This window comes from Pinus tabuliformis, chromosome 8, assembly GCF_031772625.1.
Source record: "Pinus tabuliformis cultivar Carrire ecotype Pingquan chromosome 8, CPIR1, whole genome shotgun sequence".
In the NCBI taxonomy this organism is placed as follows: domain Eukaryota; kingdom Viridiplantae; phylum Streptophyta; class Pinopsida; order Pinales; family Pinaceae; genus Pinus; species Pinus tabuliformis.
In genome coordinates this window covers 1,909,517,725-1,909,528,220 of record NC_142294.1, presented here as the reverse complement: position 1 = coordinate 1,909,528,220, position 10,496 = coordinate 1,909,517,725, and the positions used below count along the sequence as shown (strand labels likewise).

General features: G+C 39.9%; 2 protein-coding genes across 2 annotated transcripts; both read left to right on the top strand.

Moving 5' to 3' along the window:
* The first annotated feature begins 634 nt into the window (after positions 1–634).
* LOC149244074 (disease resistance protein RUN1-like) lies at positions 635–8,879 on the top strand. Its single transcript, XM_089371409.1, has 4 exons — positions 635–1,086; positions 1,158–1,549; positions 7,539–7,761; positions 7,850–8,879. The coding sequence occupies exons 1-4, from the start codon at positions 635–637 to the stop codon at positions 8,877–8,879; spliced, it is 2,097 nt and encodes a 698-aa protein (XP_089227535.1).
* A 97-nt stretch (positions 8,880–8,976) lies between these two features.
* Positions 8,977–10,286, top strand: LOC149244073 (uncharacterized). The gene is made up of 3 exons (XM_089367915.1): positions 8,977–9,069; positions 9,186–9,467; positions 9,577–10,286. Exons 1-3 carry the CDS (start codon positions 9,055–9,057, stop codon positions 10,261–10,263), a joined length of 984 nt encoding a protein of 327 aa, XP_089224041.1. The 5' UTR covers positions 8,977–9,054; the 3' UTR covers positions 10,264–10,286.
* Positions 10,287–10,496: the final 210 nt, after the last annotated feature.

The window sequence follows — 10,496 nt, the reverse complement described above, 5'->3', positions numbered from 1 at the left end:
ACATAACTCCAACTTACCCACAATGTCACTTCAAAAAATTTGAAGTCATCATTTCTTATTGATAATGTTCCGTTAAAAATTCAAATAAAATTATATATAAGCATACTGAAAATGGATCTGTCTACAATTGACTTACTGTGGCCATTAAAAATTTATCATGAGAAATTAGTAATCACGCTAACGTTTTCAATGGAGCCAGCGCCGACCATGGCGTTGGGAGCGGGCCTTCACCATGGACTCTCCAGGAATTCCCTCAACAAACCCCATCCATCACTAGACAGTTTTCAGACAAATGACTGAAGGCTTGGGAGTATTCTCGTCAAACCTCAGAATACCTAGGGTTTATTCCATGGAAAATCCTTGCAGTTTAACTTAACGTCCGGTGATTTTCTCGGGCCACAGTTTTGGAGTAGTTGTGCAACGTGATCTACAGCTGTCAACAGTCTAAAGATGCTCCACTAGCAAATATTTTGAAGACTTTTCAATCTCCTTGCAGCCATCGGCATTTTTGCCGTTTATAATCTCTTCTACATCTTCTCTGCTCACAATTGCCTTCCTCTGTTTCTCTCTCAGGCGGAGTATTTGCTTCATCTACCGTTCGATCTGATCCCATCGATAAGAGGTATAATTCAGTATGGAGGAAGTGGCAGAGGCAGCAACATACCAGGTTTACATAAACTTCAGGACAGTCGACACCAAGAACACTCTTGCGAGTCTCATCTACCATGGTCTCACAAGCCGTGGGTTGCGTGTCTTCTTCTATCAGAGGGAACTTTGCACAGAAGATACAGTCGTCTCTGTTGTCCAAGGAGCAATTAGAAGCGCCTCCGTTCACATTACCATTTTCTCTGAGCATTACGCTGAATCACGTTGGTGCTTGGATGAGTTGAGCTGGATTGTGAGATCATCTCATGACCGCACCATTCTACCCGTGTTTTTCAACGTCGAACCTGCAGAGCTTCGTCAGATTGAGGGGGGAAGTTATGCCGACGAAGGCAGATTCAGCAACGAAGAGGTAGAGGGGTGGAAGGCGGCCCTCAGAGAAGCCGCAGATATTTCTGGTTTCGTCCTCAAAACAAATGAAAGGTGAATACATCTAAAATGCTCTGAATTTCCCTAATCTTAAGTATAACTATGACTGTTTGTTTGGTTTGCAGTGACCATGGAAGGGTTTTGGAGAACATTGTTAATGATGTATGCAGAATGGTCAGACGGGAGCCCTTAAAGATTGAAACATACCACGTGTTCATAAATCACAGAGGGCCTGACGCCAAGCTCACTCATGCCAGCCTCATCTACCATCGTCTCAGGCACTGTGGGTTGCGCGTCTTTCTGGATGCGAAAGAACTTCGGGGAGGATCCACGCTCTACGATGCGATCCATGGAGCGATTTCCAGCGCATCAGTTCAAATTGTCATTTTCTCACAGAAATATGCCGAATCACGTTGGTGCCTAGATGAACTTTGTTGGATTTTTGTTGGAATTTTAATTCCAACTGCAGGTTGCAGACACCGTGTAGGCAACATGGACAGCGATGCCGACTCAGCAGGCACGTACAACGCTTGAAACCGCTCCTCCAAAACCACCTATCAATATCAGACCGCCTTCGACCATCAGGCAGTTTCCGTACTCTCAAGCCCGATCCAATTATCCTTGGACGCGTGGTCCTCCCGATACGTCATCATACGTAACATCTCGGGAGGTAAAGTTCAACATTAAAGTGGCTCCCGATATCTCCGTCCACCGTCCGATCTGTTTCTTCATCCTCCGCCGTTGATTGTGTAAAGCTGCATACGAACCAACATTAAAGTTTTTGCGTGGAGTGAAAACTAAGTTTGGTTGACCGCCACTCCAGTCTGCAAAAGGATTTAAATGCATAGTTATGTGGTTCGTAAGTGTTTGGTAAAAACATTAAATTTCAACCACACGGCGGTATGGGCACATATATTATATGTGTTATGTTTTATAAAAGCGTTGACCATATATATTATAAAAACCACGATTGTAAATAATGTTTTGTGGTAATTTTTTTTTATAACAAGCCAAGTGAAATATGCTTGTTGTTGTTGTAATATTATATATATTCACACATGGGATAAAAAAAAATGTGAGGCAGCAAAGAACAGGGTAGCAGCGAAAAACAAAAGAAGTTTGCACAGCAGTGCAATGTGTAAGCGCGCAGCAGCATGAAAGAGCAGGGAGCAGCGAAAGTCAAGTTTTTTGCACAGCAGTGCAAGCTAAGATAAACAGGGGGCGAGAAATTTTTACATATGTGTTGATTTTTGCAAGGATGAATGCACAACAGTGCGAATAGAGAAAGAGGAGGAGCAGATGAAGAAATGTATTACATAGCAGTGCGTAGAGTGAGTAAAGTTTTTTTTAATGTTTTGGATATGCATTGAAATGCAAAAGAAAAGAACACACAGTTATATGAATAACTGTATGAGTTATTATTTTGAAATTGGAATGTAATGAAAGTTTTACTACGTGTGTAAAAATTAGTTTTACACCAGTAAATGTAAAAGGGTTTTACAGCAGTAAACCCAGCACAGTAAATTCTCAGGAGAAGACAGAGTTTTGTTGAATGTATTTTTTGTGGTGAATCCCTCTCAGCAAAGAGGATGAAGTTTGTATCAGACATTTTGTTTTAATGAATAGAAATCTTTTGTGGCTGTGTAATACTCTGTTATGAGAATTTTTATTAAAAAGCTTCCCTGTGCAAAAGATCCTGTGGCAGAAGGAAACAGAGCATTGCCTCTGTGGAGTTTTATTTAGTTTGTTTTTGGGATTTTACCAGAAAAATCCCCAACAGTGGTATCAGAGCAGGCTTAGGCTCTTTGAACGTGTTCAAGAAGCTGAAGGAAAGATTCTTGTTGCAGCAGCAGTAAAACTTCTCCAGCAGAGAGAAGACTCAGCAAAAGAACCCAGGTATTCCTCAAAGTTTTTTTTTGTAGCTGTTGGAAACAGTCAGTTATTTTAGATACACAGTCAAGTGTTTTGAAAAGTGCAAAAATGGCAAGGTCAAAGAAGAAAGTCTCCAATCCTCCTAAGGTTGTGTCTCCCTCTTCTACTAAAATAGAAGACAATCTATTTGAAAGCATTCTATTTGAGGCTTCAAAGTTTAATGGAAATTTTGATATGTGGGAAATAAAAATGAGGGCTGTCTTACAGTCTCAAGGGATTGAGATCTGGGAATCAGTGATTGATGATAGCAAGATGGATAGAGAATCCAAGGAGTACAATGCATAAGCAGCAAAAACTATCTTGGATGGACTGCCTGATTCTATAAAGAAGAATCTAGGAAAATATTCATCAGCAAAGGATATATGGGACAGACTGCATGACTTTCATGCAAAGGGAGGACTGACCATGACCATCAGTGAAGAAGAAAATTCTGAACCCATCATAGAAGCTGAAAATGAGAAGGTTGACCTCATCAAGCTTCAAGTAAAAGAAAGGGATGAAGAGCTTGTCAAGCTTAAGAAGGAGCTTGATCAAAGCAAGAGGAAACATCATGAAGAAGTCATATCAATGAAAACTCAGTTGAATAAAGCAAAGAAGCAGGAAGACGCCTTGTCAAGTCAACTTGAACAAAGGCACAAGAGAGTGAAAAAGCTTGTAGAAGAGATTGGACAGTACAAGGTAGAGGTCTCCTCCCTTAAGTTTGAACTACAAGAAGCCAGGAAGCAGGCATAAGGAGCTGAAAAGAAAATGGAGAGCAGTCAAGCAGAAATCTCCAAAATGAAGACAGATATCATCTCTCTTAAAATATTAGCAGCTGAAGCTACTCGTAGCAAGGAAGAAACAGAGGAACAACTTGCAAAGAAGAAGAATGAGTGTGAAAGATTGGAAGAAGAGATTTTTCTCCTCAAGAAAAAGGTTGAAGGGATGAACAAAATCATGAAGAGCTCTCAAGCCTTGGATGACATGCTCAGCTATCACAGATCTCCATCTGATAAATCAGGACTTGGGTATGTAGGTGAACCCTCAAACAAGAATGAAAATGCTTTAAGCAAAGGAGATGTGAAGAAGGCAGAAAGAGATTGTGATGCTCCTAGTTCCAGCAAAGGCAAGGAGAAAAATGAAGGCTGCAATAGAAGAAATCCTACTCCAAGAAGAAAACCAGATCCAAGAAGAAATGTAGCTGATGTCAAAGAGGCAAGATGCAATGGTTATCATCAAAGAATCTCAAGGCAGCAAGGCTTCAGAAGTACATCAAGGAAACCTCCATCTCCCAGGTACCAAAGTTCATTTTTTGGTTATTGTTATGCTTGCTCAAACTTTGGTCATATGGCAAAAGACTGTAGAGCATTTCATAGAGATAGATGTTGTAGTCTCCGACAATCTCCAAGAAATAACTTTATAAGAAGAAATCATGAATTCTTATTCATGAACAATGTTGAATGTTTCAAGTGTCATAACATTGGGCATATGGCACGAGATTGTAACTTAACATGGGCTCTTACACAAGCTAGACCCATGCAAAAGAAGAAAGTTACACAAGTATGGAGAAGGAAGGAAATACAGTCTGAAAGTCCCTTGAGCTTTTCAGCTGATCTAAGTTTCTTTTGAGAAAACTTTGCTGAAAGAAAACAATGCATACATTAAAGGGGAGCCTGTAATTTTTTATAATTATTGCTGAACTGTATTAACAGTCACTCTGTGATGAAGATATTTTTATAGGGGAAAGATATGGAATTAAATCTGCCATAAAAGCAGAGAAGAAAAGTCTGCAGGGCATGGAGATTGAGTGGAGGATGTATTGCAGCGCAGCAGAGCGCAAATGAAATCTTTTTTGTTGTTAATCCCTCTGAAATGTAATATGCAGCGATGATGAAAAATGTAATATTTTTTTTTATCACATATGCAATGCAATGTGCACAGAAGTGCGGAGAAGAAAAAGGGGCAGCATTGAAATGTGAAGTGCAACAACGCAATAAGGAAAATGAGAAGCAAGGAGACCCGCACAGCAGTGCGAAGGCAGAACATAGAATGCACAACAGCTTGGAAATTTTTTTTTGTGGAGCACATGCATTGAAATGCATAGCAATGGAATTTTTTATGTAATGTGAGAGAATATACTCACAGCAGAGTGAGTGTAATGCACAGCAGATGAAATGTTTTGTATTGGCAATGAAAACGCAAAGCAGTGAGAGGAAAATGAGAAGAGGGCAAAACGCAGCAAAGCGTAAATGCCTAGTGTTTGAGAATGCAATGAATTTTTTCACACAGCAGTGAAAAGGGTAATGTAAGTTTTGTTTTTGTTGTTGGAGAATATGTAGTAAAAACACACAGCAGTGTAAATATGAAAAATGCAGCAGCATGAAGTTTTTTTTGTTGAAGAAATGAAATGTAATGGGCAGCAGCACATGTAAAAGAAATTTTTCTTTACAGCAGTAAATGTAAGTGCAGTGAGTGTGTTGTTTGCATCTGAAATGCAAGTGAGACACAGCAGAAGTACGATTGTAATCAATGAAGGGGAGCACGCAGCAGCGTGAAGAAAAGTTTTCCCATTGTGAAGAAGGGAAGCACGCATAAGTGCACAAGTAAAGAATTCTCACACAACAGTGTGAATGTGAGAAAGGAAAGGCGCAGCAACGCATATGTAAGAATTTTTTTATTAAGGCACAACAGTGCAGGTGTAGACGCAGTAGCGTGGAGCAGACACAGCAGTGTGGGGTAGACGCAGCAAAGAAGATGGCACAACAGTGCAACAGAGAATATGCAGCAGCATAAAAGAACAATGTAATGGGTATGCACAACAGTGCAATGAATGTTTTGTTTTGGAACTGCACTTGAAGCAGTCATTTGGTGAAACCCTCTATTAAAGAGGAAGATGCTTTTCAGCATAGTGTGGTGAATCCCTCTGTCAAGAGGAAGGTACTCTTCAGCACAGTCTCAGGTGAATCCCTCTATCAAGAGGAAGGTGCTCTTCAGCACAGTCTCACGTGAATCCCTCTGTTAAGAGGAAGACAACTTTGATTGTTTGTGGAACTGCATCAGAAGCAGTTGGTGAATCCCTCTATGCGAGGAAGATTGGTGAATCCCTCTATGTGAGGAAGATGTCTTTGTAACAACAGTGTTGGTGAATCCCTCTATGTGAGGAAGTGTTTGGGTATGATTGAATGCCCAACAGTTGAGTGTTTGGGTATGATTGAATGCCCAACAGTTGAGTGTTTGGGTATGATTGAATGCCCAGCAGTTGAAATTAAAGGGGAGTGTTGGAATGTTAATTCCAACTGCAGGTTGCAGACACCGTGCAGGCAACATGGACAACGATGCCGACTCAGCAGGCACGTACAGCGCTTGAAACCGCTCCTCCAAAACCACCTATCAATATCGGACCGCCTTCGACCATTAGGCAGTTTCCGTACTCTCAAGCCTGATCCAATTATCCTTGGACGCGTGGTCCTCCCGATACGTCATCATACGTAACATCTCGGGAGGTAAAGTTCAACATTAAAGTGGCTCTCGATATCTCCGTCCACCGTCCGATCTGTTTCTTCATCCTCTGCCGTTGATTGTGTAAAGCTGCATACGAACCAACATTAAAGTTTTTGCGTGGAGTGAAAACTAAGTTTGGTTGACCGCCACTCCAGTCTGCAAAAGGATTTAAATGCATAGTTATGTGGTTCGTAAATGTTTGGTAAATACATTAAATTTCAACCACACGGTGGTATGGGCACATATATTATATGTGTTATGTTTTATAAAAGCGTTGACCATATATATTATAAAAACCACGATTGTAAATAATGTTTTGTGGTAAAATTTTTTTATAACGAGCCAAGTGAAATATGCTTGTTGTTGTAATATTATATATATTCGCACATGGGATAAAAAAAAATGTGAGGCAGCAAAGAACAGGGTAGCAGCGAAAAACAAAAGAAGTTTGCACAGCAGTGCAATGTGTAAGTGCGCAGCAGCATGAAAGAGCAGGGAGCAGCGAAAGTCAAGTTTTTTGCACAGCAGTGCAAGCTAAGATATACAGGGGGCGAGAAATTTTTATATATGTGTTGATTTTTGCAAGGATGAATGCACAACAGTGCGAATAGAGAAAGAGGAGGAGCAGATGAAGAAATGTATTACATAGCAGTGCGTAGAGTGAGTAAAGTTTTTTTTAATGTTTTGGATATGCATTGAAATGCAAAAGAAAAGAACGCACAGGTATATGAATAACTGTATGAGTTAATATTTTGAAATTGGAATGTAATGAAAGTTTTACTGCGTGTGTAAAAATTAGTTTTACACCAGTAAATGTAAAAGGGTTTTACAGCAGTAAACCCAGCACAGTGAATTCTCAGGAGAAGACAGAGTTTTGTTGAATGTATTTTTTGTGGTGAATCCCTCTCAGCAAAGAGGATGAAGTTTGTATCAGCCATTTTGTTTTAATGAATAGAAATCTTTTGTGGCTGTGTAATACTCTGTTATGAGAATTTTTATTAAAAAGCTTCCCTGTGCAAAAGATCCTGTGGCAGAAGGAAACAGAGCATTGCCTCTGTGGAGTTTTATTTAGTTTGTTTTTGGGATTTTACTAGAAAAATCCCCAACAATTTTGAGATCCGCGCAGGTGCGCACCACTACTATTATACCCATCTTTTGTGACGTTGAGCGTAAAGACCTTCGTGACATTGAAAGGGACGGGCCTTACACCAAAGCCTTTCGGTACCACCAACGGAATGGTGGAGTTGTGGCAGAATGGAAGGAAGCACTGAAAAAAGCCGCAGATATTTCTGGTTACATCGTTAAATCAAATGGAAGGTGAATACATACTTTCCTTATTTTTCCCGTTTAAAACTTTAATTTTGTATTATAGGTTCTCACTTTCTTCTTCTTCTTTCTTAATCAGTGACTATGGGATGTATTTGGAGCAAATTTTGAGTATTGTATTGGCAAAGGTAAAACAAGGGGAATCCTTAGAAGTGGCTGCACACCCAGTTGGACTGGACGAAGCGGCCAAGGATTTCCAAAGAAAAATTCTGAATCTAAGCGACACAAAGATTGTGGGGATTACTGGCATGGGCGGCGTCGGGAAGTCAACCCTCGCTAAACATCTCTACAATGTAAAACGTTCTGATTTTCCTCGGTCTTGTTTTTTGCTTAACGTGAGGGGAAGGGATTTACCATCTTTGCAGAAGCAGTTAATTCGTGATCTGTTGGGTCATGATTTGGATATTGATAATACAATCCAAGGAAGGGTTATTTTGCAACGCAGTCTACAAGCGCTGCTAGCTCTGATTGTTCTGGATGACGTTGATGATATGGAGCAAATCCACAGTCTACTAGATATTGATGGAGTGGGACCTCGTAGTCTGATTTTGCTCACATCTCGTCATAGGGATCTACTCCGAAGATCCCCAAAAGCTTTGTTATATGATGTAAAGCCATTAAATCGACAGCATTCCCAAGAGCTCTTTTTCCTCCATGCTTTTCATCAATCAGAACCAGTTCAAGGGTTTAAAGATTTGGTGGAGGAGTTCTTAGAAATTTGTCGTGGGTTGCCTTCATCCTTAAAAAATTTCGGCCAACATCTTACTGGCAATCGTGACAAAACCTATTGGAAGCTGCAGGTGGAAAAGTTCTCTAAAAGATTACCAGATGATATAATAAACACATTAAAAGTGAGTTATGAGGCTTTGAAAAAAGAAGAGAAAGCGATGTTTTTGGACATTGGGTGTTTCTTGGTGGGCGAAGACAAAGAGCTAGCAGTTCGAGTTCTAGAGGGATTAGGTTACTGTTACGTCAGAGATTGTCTTGAAAATCTACGTCAAAAATGCCTTCTGGGGTATGATTATGATGCGGAGACCAGCACTTCTGTAAGCAATATAATCAACGTTTTATTTTGTTCCCTAGTGGTGAAATCTTATCTTTTGCTATAACTGATTATTTCCCTGGTTGGTACAGATGAAGTGCCAGGAAGAGCACCCTAAACATTGCCGAGTTATAATGCACAATCAACTTAAGGGATTGGCCAGACATATCGCCAGAGAGGAATTTTTCGAGTTCGCGAAGCATAAGCCCCTCCGCCTTAGTTGCTCAAGTGATATAACGGAAATGTTTCAGTTGCAGGTATGCGTATCAGGTCTCCACATTCTGTCTGATTCCTTTAATAATCTGTATTATAGTTTTGCACTATTTTGAGGAGGCAGCCATTTAACTTAGGTTAATGTGATTGTGCCTGTCAGGACGGCTCAGAGTCCTGTTTAACACGAGGAATTCGCATTGTTAAAGATCAGAATCCGCCACAACTCACAAATCACATAAACATTAGGGGTGTTCGCCTTTTGGTGGTTGATCATCCCATAGACTTGTCCTCATTTGCTATGTCCGGTAATTTGATTTGGCTTCGTTTGAACGATTTTCCATCCATCTCCATTTCTTCTACCATTTCATTGGCCAGATTAAGAGTTTTGGAACTTCACGGCTCCGATGACCACCTGCAACAGATATTCGATACATTTAATGAGGTAAGTAATTTAGATTTTAGTTTATTTTGATCCACGATTTTAGAGAGAATTTTATTTAATTCAATTTAAATTCTAGTAGCCAGTCATTAACAGATTACGTGCATTGCAGTTTCCTTGTGAGTTGCGTGAGTCGAATAGTGATACGAGCGGAGCCATATCTGCAAGTGCTTCGAGCAGCCATGAACCATTTGATGTTGAACATTATATGAGTTTCTGTAAAAATATCTCTAGCGCTCAGCAAGGCGCCGTGCCATCTTTTCCCCTTTTTTCCCAATGGATAGGAACTGTGATGAGTAAAATAACTTTCAAATATTTCACAACTTCACAATCATTCCCCATACATTTTGGGGAACTTAAAAACCTAAGACACTTAGATCTATCGCGTTGCATTAATCTGACTGAACTGCCTAGTTCCTTCTCTGAATTATTGCACCTTCAATATCTAGCATTGCAATACTGCATTAATTTGTCCATCCCTAAGGATGTTCTGGGAGACATATCAACACTTGAGTATGTTGATTTCAGAGGTTGTGCTAAATTGATACACTTGCCAGAGGGAATGGCAAAACAAAGGTCTTTAAAGTACCTAAACCTGAAATTTTGCTTCAAATTAGAGGACCTGCCAGATCTTTCAAGTTTTGTAGATCTTAAATTTCTCAACATAGATGGGTGCGTCAAACTGGAAACCCTGAATGATGTTGGTCTGAAATCATTGGAAGAATCTCATTCGAAGAGATCAAAATGGAGATGTGTTAGAAGCCAGATTGTAGAACGTTCTGTCCACTGGAACGATTGAAATTTGGAACGATGGCTTCCAAAATTTTTGTAAGTATCGATCTACTTTCATATATCCAATATATATTTCTTCATATATATATATATTGTAAATATGCCTGTGTTGTTCCCGTGGCAAAGGCATAGATCAGTTGATTTGTAGTAGTGAATGGTGTGTGATAAAATTAGATTATAGTGGAAGATAAATAGTAGCCAGGCATGTCATACTTAAATTTGAAGCAATGCTATACTTGT